Source organism: Ochotona princeps, chromosome 15, assembly GCF_030435755.1.
Source record: "Ochotona princeps isolate mOchPri1 chromosome 15, mOchPri1.hap1, whole genome shotgun sequence".
NCBI classification, from domain to species: Eukaryota; Metazoa; Chordata; class Mammalia; order Lagomorpha; family Ochotonidae; genus Ochotona; species Ochotona princeps.
In genome coordinates, this window is record NC_080846.1 from 1,456,127 (window position 1) to 1,476,622 (window position 20,496).

Here is a 20,496-nt window from a genome sequence, read left to right on the forward strand (position 1 = left end):
TCTTCGGACCCATGCTGGGGAACCCCACCTGTGGGGCTCAAAACACCCCGGCCGCGTCGGCAGCGGGGAAGGAGCCACTTGAGGCAGAGGAAGAGAATAAACAGATGTTCATTCATGCAGCTGGATATTATGCAACCATTGAAGCCATGTTCTTGCAGAATTTTAATGACAGGAAATGCCTTGGATATTAGCAGAGCAAGATGTCCTAAGAGGCCTCTCTCCTTACTGGCCCATGAGGCGAGCTCTGGAGAGGCCCGAGCTGCTCCAGGACCACGGAGGCAAGCGGCAGGGGCAGCCAGAGAACAGGCACCCCAGAGCGGGAGAAGCAGCCCATGCTGCAGGGCTTGTTCTAACTTGGGGGGAGCCCTCCAGCAGCCTGGGTGTCTGTCAGCGGCGGGGCAGACCGACTGCACCCACCAGGCCCCTGCGCAGTCACGCCCTCATCTGTGAGCACTGCCCTCCATGGCTTGAAGATGAGAAGCACAGCTTACAGGCCCGGCGATGAGACGGCGTCCATGTGTCCTGCCGCCCCTAGCCCTCGTGGGGGCCCTCTAATGGGCTCCCGCTCCCTCTCGTGGAGCCTGCCTGCTTCCTGCGCCTCGATCTGAGAATCCTGGCACTAGGGATCTGGACTTTTCTCAGGTGAAAACATGCCGCCCGACTTGTCACTCTGGTTCCCTTTGAGACCACGCTGGGACCGGGGCCCTCCCACGGAGCTCACTGCACCCGTCCCTGTCCCCCTCTCTGTTCTTGCCGTGGGCCCCGTGTTCTGGAAGTCTCCTGCCATCCCAATTACACATGCATCCAGCCACCTCAGGGTAGGATCCCCCTGGCACCGCACAGGCCTCTACTCGCTTTCCCCAGAACTGCCACTTGTCAATGAAATGAACAGGGCTCAGTGGCGTCCACGGCCACGCACGCCCCAGCCCGCTCTCCTAGGGGCGCACCATGCCTGGGGCTGAGGTGGTGTGAGAAGGCCTCCACACTGGGCAGAGACCCCCAGGGGCTAGGAGGGAGCCCAGTGGGCACAGACAGGAAACCTCTGCCTGCAGCCAACTGCAATGACAGCTAGCGGCTGTAAGAGGGCAGCCCTGCCAGGGCAGCAGGGCCAGAGGGACCCTCAGCACGGCACTTCCAGAGGGACCCTCAGCACGGCACTCCCAGAGGGACCCTCAGCACGGCACTCCCAGAGGGACCCTCAGCACGGCACTCCCAGAGGGACCCTCAGCACGGCACTCCCAGAGGCCCAAATGCAGGGTGGCTTGCAGCCAGACCTTTCCTGGGAAATCTGTCCCCACACATGGACCTGCCAATCACCCACAAAACCTTTCCCAAATGGGTCTTGTCAAAGCCCAGGGCACCCCGGGGTGCCTTCCCTACAAGTGCCAGGACCCCACCTGCCCCACAGGCCCACCCCGGCCACTGGGGGGCAGCAGCGGTGCCCGCAGGCCAGGCCTCTCCTGTGAGTTGGGCAGGGCTCATGTTGGGGCCCTGGGGCTCCAGTCATCTGTAGGGTGGGGTGCCTGGGGACTCTGAGCACCTCCGGCCACCCAAGTTCCTACAGGCTCTGCCCAGGAGCCTCGCCTGGTCCCAGAGGGAGGGACAGTGGCCGACAGAGCCTCCGAGAGGCCAGCAGCCTGCACAGCTCCACGCTCCAGCCTGGGGACAAGAGAGGCACATGGCCACACTTCCATGCCACCCTGCCCACAGGGACAGGGCAGGCCCACAGCCTGTGGCTATCAGCTATCAGCAGAAGGCCAAGCCCTGCTGGAGAGGGGCATGCGTGCACAGTTCCTGAAATGCTGGGCCCTGGAGGGCTGCCTCAGTGACACAGGGTCAGGGGGAGGACACTGTGTTCGGGAGAGGCTTGCACCACCGGGAGCCAGCCCAGGCCCTCGTGCAGGCAGACACTGGACAGATGTGACCACACGAAGGGGCCCTGGCACCCAGAGCCTGCCAGCCTGGAACTCAGCAGTGTGCTGCGCCAGCTCCTGTGGGCTTTGGGTCCGGCTTCGCGCTCCTCTCTGATGCCTTGGGAGCATCAGCCCCAGGGGCGCGGTCCTGGAATCACAAGCCAAGGCCGCGGGCTTGATGACTGTCTTTATTTCTGGTGTATCAGAGGGCTTGGCCCGCACGGCCATCTCCCGCAGCTGTGAGCACGCAGGCGGCCATCCACACCCCTCGTGCCCACCCCTCGTGTCACACCCATGGGACACGCAGGAGCTGGGAGAGCCTGGGAGGGGCTGCTGCCTCCAGCAGAGTCCAGGGAGGTGGGGAGCCCTGCACGTGGGACTCCAGGAGCAGAGGGAGGGGTCCCCTGGGTGCTGGGATGGGTGGGGCCAAGGTGGGAGGGCAGGGACGCGCTCTGCCCCGACTGGGAGCAGCAGACAAGCAAAGACTCTTGTGTTCATCTCTCTGCTGTCTGCAATGACCCAGAATCTTTAAATAGCAACAGGAGCACACGCCACACGCCTGCGCACTCCACAGTTGGGTCAGTGGCCGGGGCATGGCTGTTCCCAAAGGCAGGTGGCATGGGGATGACGGTGGGTCCTCGAGCCAAGGCTGCCGCCTCATGTGCGGGTGTCCACCACAGGGAACACAGGTGAGGCGAGCGCCAGAGCCCCCGCAGTGGCAAACTCCGCCCAGGCAAGCTCCAGGGGCCAGCACCATCAGGCAGGCCCGATGGACAGGGAAGGGGCAGCGAGGCTGTGGGACAGGGCCTGGCAGAGCTCCAGTGTGCAGGTACCAGAGCGGGAGGCCCTACACCCGCTTGCTTGCTCACAGGAGCCCAGCTGTCCCCAGAATGGAAAGCAGGCCTCCCCCGCTCCTCCTCCTCCCCACAGCCTCAGGAGCGTGTGCCCAACAGAGAGAAGGACATGCCCTCAGCCTGGGCGGTGGGCGCAGGGGCCCCAGGGCCCAGAAGTGCACTCTCTGCATTTTATTTTCTTTCACTCAACAAGATAAACTTCCGCACTTTCAGGAAAGGACGACATGGCGGCCACTTCCCCCTGCCCGGGGCCTCTGGGCTCGGGGCCCAGAAGGCGGTCATTTGGCAAGGACAATGCTGGGACCGGACGAGGGTGGCACCTGCCACACCTCAGCCCTGAGGCCAGGACCTGTCCCTGGCTCTCTTTGGTATCTCAGAAGCAGGTGGCTCCCTCCCTGCCCGCCCTGGAGCGGGCCTGGGCCTGGGCCCGGGCCAATCCTGGCAGGACAGGACTCTCCAGCAGGGCCTCGCCTGTCAGCAGGCTGGGCTCACTTCTTGTAGTGATTGGGGGCGTCGGCAAAGGCGAACTTGAGGCGGTAGGCCTCGGCCAACAGCAGGCTGACGTCCTGGTCATCCCAGTGGGCCGTGGGCAGGTTCTGCAGGAAGAGTAGCAGCTCCTGTTGAGAGAGAAGGACAGGCGGTGAGGGGGCACCTGTCAGGGGCCTCCATGCACCCTGCCTGGCGGGAGCCCAGCATCTCCCAGGCGTGTTCAGATACCCCAGCATCTGACTGCCAAGCCAGCACTCTCTCCTTGCAGCTGTGACCTGGGCACCTGCCAGGTTACAGAGCCCAGGAGCACCTAAGGGCCCAGCCCACTGCCCACTGCCCACAGCAGCCCAACACCAGAAAACAGCTTCTTGTGGCAGGTGCAGCCGAGCTCTGGGGTAGAAATATTGCCTGACAGGCTCCAGCCTCCTCAGTAAACACGGCCTGACAGTGCCCTAAACATGGCTGTCAGCAGCTGGCCCCCAGGGACATGCCCGCGATGCCTGGTGGCACAACCAGTGCCAGCTGAGAAGGGGGCTGAGCATGCTGGGCATGCACCGGGCACACTGCTGGCAGCTGTCACTCACTGGGTTCCCAAACTTTAGGAAAGGGGGCTTCTGTGTCCCAGCCTTGGCACTAGAACACCCCAGGCTGCCCTGGCCCCAGGCTGCAGCGGGCAGGTGACACCCCGGGCTGCCCTGGCCCCAGGCTGCAGCGGGCAGGCGACACCCCGGGCTGCCCTGGCCCCAGGCTGCAGCGGGTAGGCGACACACCGGACTGCCCTGGCCCAGGCTGCAGCGGGCAGGTGTGGGATGCGCCGAGACAGTGACTCAGTAACTGCAGTGTGATTTAGTGCAAGGCGGGTGAGACCCAGGTGACCCTAGAGCCTGAGCACAGTGCTGGCAGACACAGCCAGAGCAGCTGGTAACCTGCCAAAGGCACTCAGAGGGATGTGCTCAGAGCAGGACTCTGACCTTGTGGCCAAGGTGGCTGGCTTCATGGACAAGGATGGGGCCAGACCAGCGTCGCCATCACGTCAGAGCCAGCCCTGTTCTGTGTCACTCAGGGGGCTGACAGCCCCAGCCTAGGCCAGGCACCAGCTGCCTCCTCCTGTACCCCGGCCCCATCAGATGCCAGATCTAGGAAGTTGGCAGTGCCCTCCTGGAGTGCTGGTACTGCCCCTTACCAGCTCCCAGACGGCGTGGGCCTGTGACAGGGTGGACCGTGGGTCAGTACTTGAATGACTTTACCTGGAGAGGACTCACAGACAAGGTCCCCCTCTTTCTAACCTGGGCCTTGCTTCCTGGCACCTGCGGCCGAGGACGGCAAGGTCTGTGCGCAGGCAGACTTGGGAAGCACTTGGCTGTGCAGGCACTCAGGACCCACGGCCCCATGGCTGCTGGGGGACCCTGTCCAGGCTGTGCTCTCCAGTCCTGGGGCTACCCACTGGGCCATGCCTTCCTGGCAGTGCCCCATCCACTCCTGCAATTCCACTCCCTCTGTACATGGGGGACTTTCTGGAGGCTTTGAAATGGAACACACAGAGCAGATGTCCTCGGCAGCGCATCCCCAGGGACACATCAGCATCAGTCAGCTGTCTTTGACCATTAAATGCAACTTACACGGATGCCAATCCAATTCCGAGCAGGTCGTAAACAAATACCCCTGGCTTTATTTTTAATCCACTCGGTTCATATTATGGTGCCCTCACCACAAGCAAGGTGAGCGGCAGTGCCCTCCCGTGATGGGGAGGTAAGGACCGCATGGCACACTCAATTTCAGAATCTAATTTAGTCCCTGGGCCCCGTGGATGGAGGGGAACAGAACCTCCCAGCCCAGCACGGCCTCAGTGCTGGGGAGGGAAAATCTATCCATGTGACCTCTGTGGCGAGCTGAACGCATCCCTAAATACAGACTTTGTTTTCTGTCAAAGGCTCATCTCATTTACGTGCGGTCCGAGGCGCCCAGCATGTGCGTCTGCGGGAAGCTGCTCTGTGCTACCCACCTGACGTGGGTTCAAGGGCCGTGAGTCACGGAGCCGTGGCTAGGCACGCGAAGGGGGCTGCGGCCGTCACGGGGACAATGGTGCCGTGTGAGCGTCACTCGGGCTGGCAGTGCATGGCTTCTGCAGTTTTAGCCTCAGCACTGCTCTACCCAATGTGTGACTGCGTCAGCCGGGGTAAGCACCAGGGGCGCTCGGCTCCTGCGCTGGGATGTGCGAGGGCCCTGGGATGCCACCTGCCACCCTCTGCACGTTACTCTGTTCCAGGCTCTTCCACCCCCTCGAACATTCCCCTATACACACGCGCAATGACTGCAGGGAGAAGTTCAGCACCGCTCAGAGCTCCAGGGGCTTGGGGCTCAGACCACAAGACACAGCACGCGTCCACCAGCAAGCAAGCAGGTGTCCCCGCAGCACCCCCACATTTACGACTCTAAGGGCGCCTGTGTAAGGACACTTGGGCCACCAATTACACCCACGGTCTGGGCAGCTCCTTCGACCAGGCAGCCCCTGGCAGGAGGGTGAGCTCTGCCAACTTCATGTGAGGCCCAGACACACACCTTGTACACCGCATGAGAAGGGCACAGGGTCAGGGTGACTGCACAAGCCCCACATCCACGCCCCTCCCCTGAGCTGGCACCCCACTGCAGAAGTTCCAAGAGCACAGAGCAGCAGTAAGACCACACAATCAGTCGCCAGAGGGAACCTGGGCCCTGCTCTGCCTCCACTCCACACCAACCCCACAAGATTCTGGCCTTGATGGTGTCACCTGTGCTGAGGGGTGGTGTGTCTCCTCAGCCAAGGCCGCAGGTCCAGTCACCCTCACTGTGCGCCGCGGTCGTCAGCTGCCCGTACAGGAGCATGCGGGCTCCAGGGCAGCCGCGCCCCCGGCCCCCCGAGCTCTGCGCCTCAAGCTTCTGCAGCTCGTGGCCTCGTGGGTAGGACTGCAGGTGCCCCCAACACTGCTCAGGGGGTGAAGCGCACAGCGCAGGTGCTGCCTGTCAGCCCGGCTGAGTTGTTACTATCACAGCCATCGCAGCAATGGCAGCAAAGCGTTTGCTGCTGAATCAATCTGTATTCAAGGAAAATGCCAGACAGTTTAACAAAAATGGAGACCAAACTCTCACTGGGGAGCCTAGATACAAGCCAGGACTGACCCTGGACAAGGCAAGAAGGAGACACCCTCCCAGGTGTTAGCTGTGACAAAGGCAGGTGTCCACAGGAATTGGTCACAAGAGGGGGTGGGTGTCTACAGGGGACACACCCACACAGTGTCGGCTGTGACAGTGGGTGGGTGTCTACAGGGGACACACCCACACAGTGTCGGCTGTGACAGTGGGTGGGTGTCTACAGGGGACACACCCACACAGTGTCGGCTGTGACAGTGGGTGGGTGTCTACAGGGGACACACCCGCAGTGTCGGCTGTGACAGTGGGTGGGTGTCCACAGGGACACACCCGCACAGTGTCGGCTGTGACAGTGGGTGGGTGTCCACAGGGACACACCCGCACAGTGTCGGCCGTGACACCTGTACCACAGTGGACCCTGGCCTGGGGACCCACCACGTCGACACGTGATGACACATGTATGGCAGCAATTGGAACACCATCGTCTAATGCCTCACATGACATCTTGGTACCCAGCCTCGGACGCACAATGAACGGCCTTCAGCTGACAACATTCTCAGAGAACTGACCAGGGCATGCCCTGCAGCGTGAGTGTGACACGAGGCCCATACCCATCATGGTGCCTCCTCATGGGGATGGCACATACTGGGCTTGGAGCTTGGCAATCACTGCCAGGGAGGCCTGGCCCTGGCGGTACCCTGTGGCGTGCCCCCCAACTCCTCTGACGGCCCTGGATCCCACTGTGCACACCACACTGCTGCTCTGTACTGTACACACTGCTGAACCACGGGTCCCCGCTCGGAGTGCCAAGCCACTCCTTCCTCTGCACTGGCCAGGCGTGCCTTCCCTGGGGAGGTACGAGCTGTGAGAGCCGTGGACAACAGGAAGCACCAGCCCATCTGGTGGTGGGCCAGCAGGCAGGCAGTGAAGCGACAGCTCCTGTCGCGGCTATGTCCAGGGCCCCGATGTGTGGCAGCCCCCACAGGGAGACATCGGGGCCATGGGAGAGCAAGCGCTGGCACTGGGCGCCATGCAGGGCCACAAGGCCAGGTCCAGTTCTGGGTCCCCCGACACAGAACCAAGAAACCAACACCAGCCCACGAGAGCAGCTGCTGTGGGCCTCCTCGGGAGCAGGAACTGTGTTGGCCAGAAAATCTTCCATGCTGAGCTGGGTGCCCGTGGGCTCCTGTGGGCTCCTGGAGACCGCGGCCTCTGCTCTGTGGGGCACCGGCAACAGGGTCTGTGCTGCCAACGTGAGGCCTGTGTGTCTATACCTGTCAGTGTGTGTGCATCTGTGTGTGTGGACATGCACACGCAGCCAGGGTCCCAAGGCTGTCCTTAACAAGAGCCGTGAAGTGTCCTGGTCTTGTCCAACAGAACTCCAAGCTACTAACAGACACCACAGCAAGGGCGGAGGGAGCTGCTTGTCACACACCCCCTAGCAGGGGAGGGGTCCTGTCACACGGTGCATCCCCAGCCCTGACCTAGCATGGCCTGGGACTCCAGTGATATGGGAGAGACGCGCACCTAGTGGCCCCTAGAGGTGTCTGGCTGGGCAGTGGCTGCTGCACCTCAGGACACCGCGGGCCCACAAGATCTGGAGCAAGCTCCTGCCTGGGTGCCATGATGCCTGGGCTAGGAACCCGCATGCCTGAGTCCTCACAGTGTGGGTATGTGCCTGGCATGGAGATGCCCCGGTGCCGCCTCCTGACAGCGCCATGGAACATCCAGGGGGCTTAGCAAGTGGGACTGGGAGAACCGAGAGCCACCTGGGAACAGCGACCTCATAGCACAGGGCACAGCACAGTTCGGGTGGGTCTGAGCTCGGGCAGAAACACGGAGTTGTGCAAGCACGAGGTGAACACACAGCCAAGCCCCTAGGGCTCACCAGCCTCTCACACCACACCTTTCAAATGGAAAAACCCCGATAACATACGGCGTGTATACACCACCTCTCAATATGTAAGAAAGTGCGTGTGTGCACGCATGTGTGCGTGTGTGAGTTATGTTTTCACAAAGACACACGGAAAACCTGAAGAAGACAACTCTGGTCAGAGGAAGCAACCCTGGCTCAGCAGAGAACGAATTCTTGAAGTGAGGGAAAAAGACCAACATCCTGAACAAGACTAGCATAGGACACGAGCTTCTAGAAGGTTCCCAGGGAAAGGAGGCCCACAGACCTCACATGGCAAAATGTTGAGCTGTGGTGAGCCAGCCCAATTCAGCAACCACTGAGGTGCTGTGTTCCACTGGCGGGCCAGGCCACAGCTCCCAGCTGCGTGGCCAATCCCGGGCCAGAAGTGGGACAGGTGGACAGCGCCCGGGAGCTGAAAAGGGCTCTGCTGCCAGGGTCCGTGCAGTAGGTGTGAATGACACAAAGGTGTGAAGAGAACAGCTCCCTGCATGGCAGGGCCCAGGGAGCTTCCAGCTGTTTGGCAGGGCCCGGCGGATTTCTCTCTGACCACCTTGATGCAGTCTCACCACCCTTTTGCATGGACACTCAAGCACCCCACTAAGAATCCTGTAATCTATTGAGGCATTGTTTGCCCCTGTGAGATGGCTTTGGCAAATAATATCAGCTTGAGAGTTAATGTTACTGATAATGTCCTGGTGAGTGGGCCTTTAACTGCACACAGGAGTACAATCAAGCCCATGCTGTTTCCAGACACCTTATTGTGTACCTACCCATTGCCATAAAATCTGCCCTGGACATTTAGCATGCTTTCTGGGAAATGGCTTGATAAGAATTTTACAAACTAATGGAAATGATGGGAGTATGGGTTAAAACTGCCATGACAAAAAATATAGCTACTGGGACCCTAAAAGCTATCTTGTTACTGGGACCCTAAAAGTTATTTTGTTACTGTGACCCTAAAGGCTATCGTGTTACTGGGACCCTAAAGGCTATCCTGCTAAAGCAAAAAAAATATAGTTACTGTGACCTTAAGGGTTAGCCTGTCCTTGTAACTCTTTAGAACATAGAAACTATAGTTGCTTTAGCTGCTTTCATAATTTCTAACTAGATGAAATATAGGCTGATTTCACTAACATCACAAAGATGTACTTTTGATTATTGTTTAATCACTTATGAGGTTGTAGAACCTGCAGTTGTAGAGGAACTTAATGTTTGGAACCTTTTGTCTTAGCTCTTTGTTTTTTCTCTTTTGATGTATTTCTCCCATTAAGTAATGGATAAGTTGTAGAATAAGAATTGTAGTAAGAGTGTATTACTGAATACGATATGTTGCCTACTGATAAATTCTTGGCTGCAACGTTGGAATGGATAATGCCCTGTCTTGAGGTGAAACAATTTGTAGAATTGTCTTTGGAAACACTCACTTGTCAATTGCAGAATTGAAACTTAAATGGAGTAAACTTGGCTCATTGCTAATTACAATTCTTTCCGCTGTTATAACTCTTGCTTTACTTGTTCAGATAACAAACTGTGTGAGCTTGCTGACCTAATGGCCTTTAGTGCCAATGGCCCGTAATCCCCATACACCAAGACCCCGGACTTACTAACCCATACATAATTCAAGGTAGGGGCCTGGTTGTCACAGGTGGCGCCAAGGTTAGAGCCCAGACCTGAGGAGAGTGGGTGAAGACTGGCAAACCAAGATAAGCAAGGAATGTGGGATCCTTCCTCAATCATTTCTCAAGAAGTTGTAAATTGTGCCCCCCTGAAGCTATGTCAAAATGCCCCTAAAAGAAAACTTTGTACTGCTTCTGTATAAATAAAGTGGACAGCTTTCTCGCGGGGTCCACAATCATCAAGGAATCCTAGTGGTCCGTCTCTCTTTTCTTTCTCTCTTCTTCTTTCTACGCCTATCTCACGCACCCTTCCCGAGCTCCGAACTCTCGGCTGGAGCTGGACTCCGGCACTCTGCCACGGGCACCTGTGATGGGGTGCTCAGTGGCAGTACAGTCAATGGTGTTCAGGGTGAAGGTGCTGGGTGCACCCCAAATCCAGCCCACTTGTGACCAACCATCCAAGGAAAGACGGCACCCACTGCCTGCAGTAAAACCCGGGCGCTGCTCCCAGAACCGGGAATCCTCCCAAGCTACCTCTTGACATCCATGGCGGTGGATCCTGCACCCGGCACCACAGCTGAGCCAATCCAAAGCCAGGACCCAGGAGCCCCTTCCAGGTCTCCCATGCGGGTATGGAGTCCCAAGGCTCTGGGCTGTCCTCGACTGCTTTCCCAGGCCACAAACAGGGAACTGGAAGGGATGTGGAGCAGCTGGAATACAAACCGATGTTCATATGGGATGATGACACTTATACACAGAGGATTAGCCCACTGAGCCATCATGCCAGCCTCAGGGCTGGCTTCTCTAAACCTCCGCTCTGCCAGCATTTCTCCTAGGGTGGGATGTATCGGAAGCATCCTGCTTTCTAAAAGGTAACTGGAGTACAATTTCCATCCGGTAGTCTCCCCTGGCAGTGCTCCTTCCCGAGGGACAAGCTGTCCTCTGGCTTGGGCTTGACGTCACCTGTGGCCATAGGCAGGCTCAGACACCCATGGTGCCATGGGCTCCTCGCCCTGTCCATGTCTGCACACAGACGACCGCCAGCCCAGAAACCAGGACTGCATGCGTGTGTGCGGCACGCTTCAGCCCTCGGCAGTCCCTGCAAAGCCCATGCGAGTGGCCCAGGCCCACGGCTCACACCATGGCGGCCCTTGCCCCTGCCACTTCTGCACCTCCTGCTGCTTTATTTCCTAACGAGGAGGCCCCATCTGACCTGAGACAAATGAGTCGTTTCTCTCTCAACAATTTCTTCTGCAAAATGCTGTGCCCTGGGATTTCTCGAGCATTCTGCTGTGGCAGCACCTGATGTGCGTGAGAGGGCCTGGGTCACGTAGGCCTAATTTCTCTCACTTCTGGGAATGCCCATGGCAAAGCCAGCAAACAGAATGCATGGGGCAAGGGAGTGGGCAGAGAAACGAGGGAGGCAAGGCAGCAGTGTAGGCACAGCTGCAGGTGGAAAGGAAGGCCAGGAAAGCAGAGAAGCCCTACACAGCGCCGGCTGCTCAGGGCTGGGGGTGGGAGCTCACAGAGCTGGCCCCCAACCTACAGCTGGGCCTCCCCCAGATTTCTGGGATAAGAGGGGTGCCACGCCTCGCAGTGTGGTGGCCACAGTGGGTGGTAGCAGGGTTCCCCCAAGGCCCGCACCACCCACCCCATGAAGGTGCTGACGGCACGGCTGGCTGGCTGAGCGCTACCCCCAGCAGGTCAGTGGGCAAGGCGGTTGCCACAGCAGAAGAGCCCGAGTACCCATGGCAGTGAGCAAATGACAGAAGCAGGCACAGACCCCCTCCCCGAGTTGCCATCAGGCCCTCCAGACAGCGGTGTGGTCGTATCACCTGCACACGGGTCACCATGCCCCTCCAACGGTCCCGAACACACTGGCCAGTGCTGCCGAGGGCCAGAGGCGCCTGGGACTCAAGGACCACTGAACTACAGCAGGATGGCAAGGAGACAGCTGTGTCCAAGCAGGGAACAGCTGGTCGGAATGAGGGCAGAGCACAGGGTGGAGGTGAGCAGGCTGCCGGCCAGGTGGGCAAGGACACTCATTCCCACCACAGGTGACCATGAGCCCTCCCGAGCGAGGCAGGAGGGGAGACGCAGCAGGAACCGCTCCAAGAACAAAGGCCACTCCCACTCCTACCCACCTGGAGCCCTGGGGCCCATGGCTGGCGTGGGCAGCAGCTGTCATGCCCAGCTTCCGTCCCTGGGACTATTCCTGCTTACACCCCGTGTCACGCCCCAGCTGTGACACCAGAACAGGTTCAGCAGCTGCACCATGGCAGGGCTGGACCATAGCAGGGCTGGACCCCGCAGGATTGGACCACGGCAGGGTTGGACCCAGTAGGGCCGGACCACTGCCACCCCCTGTCCTCAGAGGGGCCAAGTGCTCAAACGGGGTGGACGGGTCGCACCACCAGGCCTCTGCTCTGGCCTGGAGCTCAGGATAGGGCCTGCCCTTACAGGAAGGCCAGAGGCCTGTGGCCTGGGGCAGCCAAGCTCCTGCCTTCCCATCGCCCCACGGACTCGGGATCATGTGTGAGGGGACAGGTCCTTTCGGGGGAGCTGGGAACTCTGAGCAGCTTGTTCAACAAAGGAGTCGGTCCTGCCTGGCTGCCACCTGACAGCTGGAACGTGAGCCATGGGCAGCAGGCCACAGCTGGCTCAAGGGGCTGTGTGCCCCAAGAGCCCCGTGGAGTCTGCAGGAGCAGCGGCTCCAGGGAGATCGGTGTGCACTGCCTGCCTGCCCCACTCGGACACCTTTCACTAGTGGATCAAAGGACGCAGAGCAGAGCTGACACGGGGAGACATGAAAGCGACCACACACAGGGCAGCTGCACCGACTCAGCCCCTTCATTACAAGGCAGCAACTCTCTGGGGGGTGACCCCCGAGCCTGGGAGAACTTCCTGCGCTCTCCAGCGCACGGGCTGCGCTGCACTGCCCCCCACCTGCCAGGAGAAGCTGCCAGCCGTTGCCCCAACTGGTCCAGATCCAGACAGCTGGCAGGCCCCAGGGGCTGCATCCCGCCTCCTGCCCAGACTACCCCGAGAGCCTGGAGAGCAAGCCATGACGGCTGAGCTCTCTGACAATCCAGTTATCAGTTTGAAAGTCCTGTCATGTTCAGGACCAAACTAACGCTAAAAATAGGGATTTGGTGACAGCCGGCCAGGAACGGATGGCGGTGGCCAAACTGTCCAGTGTGGGCCAACAGCCCCTGGGGCTGGGGCAGCAGGTGGTGCTACCACAGCCCTCACCCCTTTAGGGGGGTCCTGACAGCACGGCCCACACTTCTCCTTGTAATTCACTCTAAGTCTGCTCCCACACCTTTGGGTGTCAAGGTGAGAGCTGGACACGGAGCACACGCTGGAGCTGCCGTGCGGCTGAGGGATGTCTAACCCCCCCCCCACCACCACCCCACAGGACGTATCTATCCTAGCACGCCGGTGAGAGTGGGTGTCCTGCAGTGGAGACGCCCCACCCTGAGGTATCCAGGGGCTGGGATGCTGTGGGCAGAGGGCATCCTCAGGTCCCTGCCGGGCTCTGGGCTAGAAAGCCCAACACCTTGGGTGGCACAAGGCTAGGCTCTATCCTGCCACACCCACAGACCATTTCTAGCCTCAGCCTGCCTTGGTCATCCCTGCTGGCCACACCCCTTTGCTCCAAGCCCCCTGGCCGAGGCCTTCCTGACAGCCCTGTTCCTTCACCCTTGCCTGGGTCACTGCAGAAGCTCCATGGCAGCCTGGCCAGACCCCTCCTCCCCTGTATCCCCAGGTGACCCCTGACCAGACAGACGCCCCGACAGCCTTCTTTCTGAGCCCCAGACTTGCACACTTGGGCACCCCGACAGCCCGAGTGCTGCTGTGAGGACGGCTTTAACCTCCCCCGACAGGGCCTTGCTCACTGCTGCAGACACACCGGGACCTCCAGCGCTGGGGCCACTGCTGAGGGATGAGCGCATCCTGCCTGTGCCAAGGCAGGGCTACAGCCGAGACCAGCTGGTGGGTGAAGGCAGCCAAGAGTAATGCGGGCCACTCGCCTGTCAGCAGGACGAGGGCAGAGCCCCAAGCAGCTCTCTGTGCGGTGTGTGGAGAGCTGTTGTGGGGGTGGGGGGGTAAGCAGGTGCTGACACTCTTCAGCAAGGGGGACAAGGAAGCGTGGTCTGCAGAGGGTGCCAAGCCCACTTGCTCCCCCCTCCACGCCACCACTTCACCCACTCCCACTCCGGACAGAGCAGGCCCAGCAGCCTCCATGTCTGTCCGGAGCGAGGCCCAGGGGGCTGCTTCCTGTCCGACAGTGCTCACCCTTGTGGTCTGTCTGGAGAACTGGTGGACTCAACCTGCCCACCAAGAGCTACCTGATGCTGGGAACAACAAGACCGAGTGAAGTGGCCTGACCGGCCCCCGGGCAACCAAGCAAGTCCAGTGGGCAGGCACAGACAGGGGAGCCCTGGCACGGGGCTGCTTTGCCCCAAGGACCCGCATGGTGGGCACTGGCATTGCAGGAAGCTTCCCGAGGAGTGCTGGCTGTGGACAAGTGGCCTAAGACTCAGAGCAGGACCTGATTCCCCAGTCCAGGCTGCCAAGCGTGCTCTGAGCACCCCCACTGTCATCCACCCATGGCAGCCTGCTCTGCAGATGGGCAGCAGGGCAGGCCTAGCGAGGCAGTAGCTATCCCCCAAGGCAAAGGGGGACACTGACTAGAGGTGCTTGAGATCTTCAGGGGTAGCCCTTCTAGAATGTTCCCAGTCCCCAGCCCAACAGCCAGCATGGCAGCCTAGGCAGTGGTCAGTATGTGTCAAGGGCAGTAACACGTCCTCCAAGGGGTCACCATGTAAATCAGGTGGGGACCACATATCCCAGGTAGTCACCACAAACCACAGGCAGTAACTGCACCCCCCCACGTGGTCACTAGGCACCCCAGGCAGTCACTACACACCCCAGGCGGTCACTGCGCACCCTACGTGGTCAGTAGGCACCCCATGTGGTCACTAGGCATCCCGGGTGGTCAGTAGGCACCCCAGGCGGTCACTGAGCGACCTCTGGCAGGGCTACTGAGGGTAGAGGCCCCAGAGCCTTCCCAGCACCAGTCCAGATCACCAAGGCGACACTGACATGCAGCTGGTCTCAAGGACCCACCAGGGGCAGGTCCCCACATCCTCTGTATCTGATGGCCAGTCCTGAGCACGGAGGGTGCTGCTTTAGGAGCACCTGCAGGTCCCCTCCCTACACCCACGCTGCAGCGTCTTCCACTTGGGCTTTCTCACGTACTTAACAGCAGCATGCAAATGGGCCAGATCCATTCTACAAACGAGAAGTAGGGAGGAAGACCCCCTCCTCGGTCCCTGTGGATCAGGGCCTAGCCCTTCTCCTCGGCTCCCACAAAGAGGGAGAGCCCCTCCTTGGTTCCTACAGGCTGGCCCATCCTGCCCCAGGAAGAGCAGGGGGCCCTGAGGAAGCTGTGGGGTTTCTGCCCTTGCTGCCCTGGGAGCAGGGCCACCCCGAGGGTCCCTCAGGAAGCAGAAAGGGGCGGGACTAATGGGCCCCAGGTGTTCCTTGTCCTGGGGTTGCTGCCTCAGGGGCCCACAATGCTCAAGCCACACCCTTGAGAAACCCCCTCAAAGGCATGGAATTAAAGGCTGAAAAGCATGAGAGCCCTCGGCCGCACTGACCTTAACCACTTCCGCTCACTGTCACCACCTGCTTCCAGAACCTTCCTTGACCACTCACTGTGGATACCCCACAGCCTCTGCCCTCTGGCCTCTGTGTGCTCCTGGGCAGAGGGTGGGCTGGCCTCCCCTACCCAAGGGCAGCTCCCACACAGCCCCTCCAGGGTCTGCGCCCCTGACACCTGACCTGCGCACAGCTGTGGGGGCAGTGTGCTCTGCAGGTAGGGGGGTCTGCCTTCTGACAAATGAACAATGCAGCCAAGTGAGGGACAAACAGTGCGTGGCATTTGCTAAATGTCTAATTAAGCTGCTATTTTTAGAACTTTTTGTAAAGCATTTGAAGGAGACAAATGGAGACCACATGCGATGCCGTGAGCAGACTCCAACACAAATGAGGTCCAGGCTCAGGGCCTGCCGGTGCGCAGCCACAGAAGCCAAGTGCTGTTGGTACCACGTCACTGTCATCAGCCCCGCTCAAGAAAGTGGTCCCCTAACACCAGCTGAGGCTGCCCAGCTGCCCACCTGTAACACTGACCAAGAGTGGGCAATGACGGTTAGCTGGCCAGTCCCAAAGTGGACCTACATTTCTCTCTCCCAGGCTTGCTCACTCACCGCCTGGCTTCCTCTCCTGCGCACTCTCCCAGAACAAGTCCCACAGCCACACAGGAGGCTGTGCTGGGCCAGGGAACAGAGTCGGGGGAGAGAGAGGGGCCATGGTGCCAGGTCAGTGCAACACAGGCAAAGCAGGAGCAGAAACCCCTGTGAGGAGAGACAAGGAGAGATTTCAGGCAGAGGGAGACCGGGGAGAGAGACCCCAGGGAGAGAGAGACCCTAGGGAGAGACCCCAGGGAGAGACCCCAGGGAGAGAGAGACCCTAGGGAGAGAGAGACCCCAGGGAGAGACCCCAGGGAGAGAGAGAGACCCTAGGGAGAGACCCCAGGGAGAGAGAGACTCCGGGGAGAGACCCCAGGGAGAGAGAGACCCCAGGGAGAGAACCCAGGGAGAGAGAGACCCCAGGGAGAGAGAGACCCCAGGGAGAGAGAGACTCCAGGGAGAGACCCCAGGGAGAGAGAGACTCCGGGGAGAGAACCCAGGGAGAGAGAGACCCCAGGGAGAGACCCCAGGGAGAGAGAGACCCCAGGGAGAGACCCCAGGGAGAGAGCGGCCCCAGGGAGAGACCCCGGGGAGAGAGAGACCCCAGGGAGAGAGAAACTCCGGGGAGAGACCCCAGGGAGAGAGAGAGACCCCAGAGAGAGAGAGAGGCCCCGGGGAGAGAGAGACCCCAGGGAGAGAACCCAGGGAGAGAGCGACCCCAGGGAGAGAGAGACCCCAGGGAGAGAGAGACCCCAGGGAGAGAGAGAGACCCCAGGGAGAGAGACCCCGGGGAGAGAGAGACCCCGGGGAGAGAGAGAACCCAGGGAGAGAGAGACCATGAGGGGAGAGACCCTAGGGAGAGAGAGACTCCGGGGAGAGAGAGAGACCCCGGGGAGAGAGACCCCAGGGAGAGACCCCAGGGAGAGAGAGACCCCAGGGAGAGAGAGACCCCGGGGAGAGAGACAGACTCCGGGGAGAGAGAGTGACCCTGGGGAGAGAGAGACCCCAGGGAGAGAGACCATGAGGGGAAGAGACACCATGGGGAGTGAGCCCTGGGCAGAGACCGCCTCCACCGGCTCCAGCCCAGCTGTCACCCCAGGCCGGCGGCTGAGGCTGCCCACCCCCTGCCCTCCCCCGCTCGGAGGTGAACATGGGTTGCTCAGTCAGGATCACCATGTACTTCACGTACATCACTTAAGCTTTCGATTCTCATCTCGTGGTTCAATTCTCACGGCCTCTCCATCCCACCTGCTTTGTTTTTAACCTCTTTCTGGCTGTCCAGAGGTCCCTTGTCCCCCTGGGAGGTAGCAGGCTAGGAGTTGCCATCTTCCTGCTGGGTTCCCCAGGACACTTGTCACGTGGTAGGTCCTCCGAGGCTGTACGGGCGTCACGGGTGCTTCTGCCTGCCCCTGGGGAGGTGTGGGCTTTTACCAGTTCAGACCAGCTTGCCCCCTTGGCATTGATGTTGGCCTCTGCCCCCGGGGACTCACTGCTGTGGTCAGGCTGCACAGGAGCAGCACCACTGGGAGTTCCTGGCCTTACTTCCTCCCTGGCCCCAGCTCCCAGCAGCCTCTGCAGCCCAGGCCACACCTGCCTGCAGTTCGGGACAGCTGACACACCTAGCAGGGGCACATGGGGCAGGCCCCGACCTTCTGCATTATAACCACCCAGTGTACTGGCCTGACGCGGAGCCTGAGGCACGCAGTGTGCAGTCCTGAGCCATGCGCAAGGCCTGTCCTCCAGGCGCCCAGCAAGGCCTTCCGCTGCTCGGGCTGGCCCGCGTGCGCTCACACCCTGTCTGCCGCCCTTCCTTAAACAGCCAGCTCGCCGCTTTGGCCTCAGCAGCACGTCCTTCTCACTGACATGTGTTCTACACAGCCGCATCGCCTGCCACGCTGAACCTCGGGTGGACCAACTACACGCAGCTGAGTAGCGTGGACACAGCAGGCTGGCACGGTCACTCTCCGGCTGGCCAGGGGTCTGTGTGAGCAGCAGCTGTGTGTCCGCTCGGCGGCCTCCATGCCCCACGTGGCGGGGCCCTCCTGTCCTCTGTCGGCAGCGCTCTCCCCAGGGCCCAGCAATGGGGACACTGCGCAGGTCACCAAGGCATGGGCCACCTATCAGGGAACAGCATCTCGCCGCCTCTCCTCACACGGTCTGAGTCAATTCCCACGGCCTGCTCTGGAACCTAATTCAATTCGATTATCTCCGAATGATTAGAGAGCAGACAGCTGCTGGGCGGTGAGGGGATTAAGACACACTGCTGGGTGGGGAGTGGCATTTAGATAACCTGGTGAGCCAGCGTGCCCAGGAGGCTGCTGGCCGGGGGAACACATTGAGACTGCTGTCACTGAGGCTGGCCCTGCTATCATGAGAAGGCTGCCAGAGGGCTGATGCTGGGGTGTGGGCTGGGCAGCACCCCACGACAGGACCCCAGGCCACGTGCGAAAGAACCTTGGGGTTCCCAGACAAGGACGATGCGGCCCCTGGCTGACAGACTCCACAGTACCTGGGAGCTGGGGCACACCTCTGCTCTGTGGAGGACTGCTCGGGGGAGGGAGAGCTAGGGGGTTACAGGCTGAGCTCGGGGGGGTTACACAGGCTGAGCTCGGGGGGGTTACACAGGCTGAGGTGAGCTCAGGGGGGTTACACAGGCTGAGGTGAGCTCGGGGGGTTACACAGGCTGAGCTCGGGGGGAGGCTACACAGGCTGAGGTGAGCTCGGGGGGCTACACAGGCTGAGGTGAGCTCGGGGGGAGGTTACACAGGCTGAGGTGAGCTCGGGGGGAGGTTACACAGGCTGAGGTGAGCTCGGGGGGTTACACAGGCTGAGCTCGGGGGGGTTACACAGGCTGAGGTGAGCTCGGGGGGGTTACACAGGCTGAGGTGAGCTTGGGGGGGTTACACAGGCTGAGGTGAGCTCGGGGGGCTACACAGGCTGAGCTTGGGGGGGTTACACAGGCTGAGGTGAGCTCAGGTAGAGAGTGGTGCCTGTGGGGAGCCTCCTTTACACACCAGAAAGAATGCAAGACATGAGGGTAAAACTGGGAGATGCAAGCAGGGCACACCTGTTTAGGAAGCGAGAGAAATAAGAATGGATCATAAGATGTTTACATCTAATCAACACCACAAGTATCAAAATTCTTAAAATAAACAAACAAAAACAAACACAACCAAACCATGCATCATTGAATCACATTGTGTGAGGAAATGAACACTTGTGTAGAAGAGCAGATGAGTGCGAGGTGTGTGAGTGGGCGGAGGGTGGGCGCATGGCTGGGCCCACGTGAGCACGAGTGGGCGGGAGGATGGGTGGATTAGTGCTAGGTGCATGAGCGGACAGGTGGAGCAGGAAGGCGGGAAGCTCAGTGAAAAGCCAGTGTCTTGTGGAGTGGGGCTACAGGCAGGCTCCCTGCTCTGCTGTCCAGGCCCCTGCAGACGCTATGAGCTTTGCGTGAGCTCAGCGGGGCAGCCACAGGGCACCTGTGTGATCGGTAAAGCTGTTACCCAAAGCACTGGGTGTATTTCATGCCAGATAACCATTTGGCAGAACAGAAATTTCAGTCACAACTCAAGGAATATTATCCAGCAAAATTCTGCTTTGGAACTAGTGGAATTTGATACATGAAGCTGCAGTTTTCAAGGCACCCTCCCTCGCTGTCTCTTCTCCCCTTCCTGCCTAGGAAAACACCACCAGCAACACACACAGACACAAGGCCCCTGGAAGAGCTGCTTGCTCAAAGCTCGGTTTCCTATGCGGCCACGGTTCACAGAACGCAGTGCAGGGAGGGGTCCCGGGCAGGTGCAGCAGCCTGGGCACTGGTGTTGGGCAGCCCTGAACCCTGCTCACAGAGCCCCCGCTGGCACTGACCCAGCAAAGCCCTCTCTGGGTTAAGAGCGCACAGGCAAGGGGCATGGCAAGCTCCCTGGGGGAAGACACTCAGACCGTGGCGGTGGCGGCCAGGATCACAGTGATCAGAACCTGCAATGGGGGCTGGGAATCTGATTGAGTTGCAGCTGGGGGCAGAGATGTGATTGAGGCCCCACACTAATGATCTGCTCTCTGGCTGGCAACTGTGGGGGGCACGGGTCTGTTGGGTGGGTGTCACTGCACAGACATGCCTCACCAGCTTGGGCAGCCATCACAGGGCTGAGCAGGACTGCCCCTCCAGGGCCATGCTGCCACGGGCAGGCTTCCTGGGGCCTGCAGATGGCAAAGGCTGGGCCAGCAGCCTCCCTAGGCCCTGGCTGGCTGCCAAGCCAGAGCAGCTCACAGATCAACAAGCCTTGTTTCCTGAAATGGGCTCCACACAGCAGCCTTGTTCAC

General features: G+C 60.2%; 1 protein-coding gene across 2 annotated transcripts in view; it reads right to left on the minus strand.

The window, feature by feature from the left end:
- Window positions 1–2,825: 2,825 nt before the first annotated feature.
- The window catches only part of TBC1D22A (TBC1 domain family member 22A), a 260,405-nt gene continuing 242,734 nt past the window's right edge, over window positions 2,826–20,496 (minus strand). For both annotated transcript variants that reach the window (XM_058673258.1, XM_058673257.1), the window contains one exon: window positions 2,826–3,384. In XM_058673258.1, coding sequence (XP_058529241.1) covers window positions 3,256–3,384 — 129 coding nt within the window. In that variant the 3' untranslated portion in view covers window positions 2,826–3,255. The remainder of the gene's footprint in view (window positions 3,385–20,496) is intronic.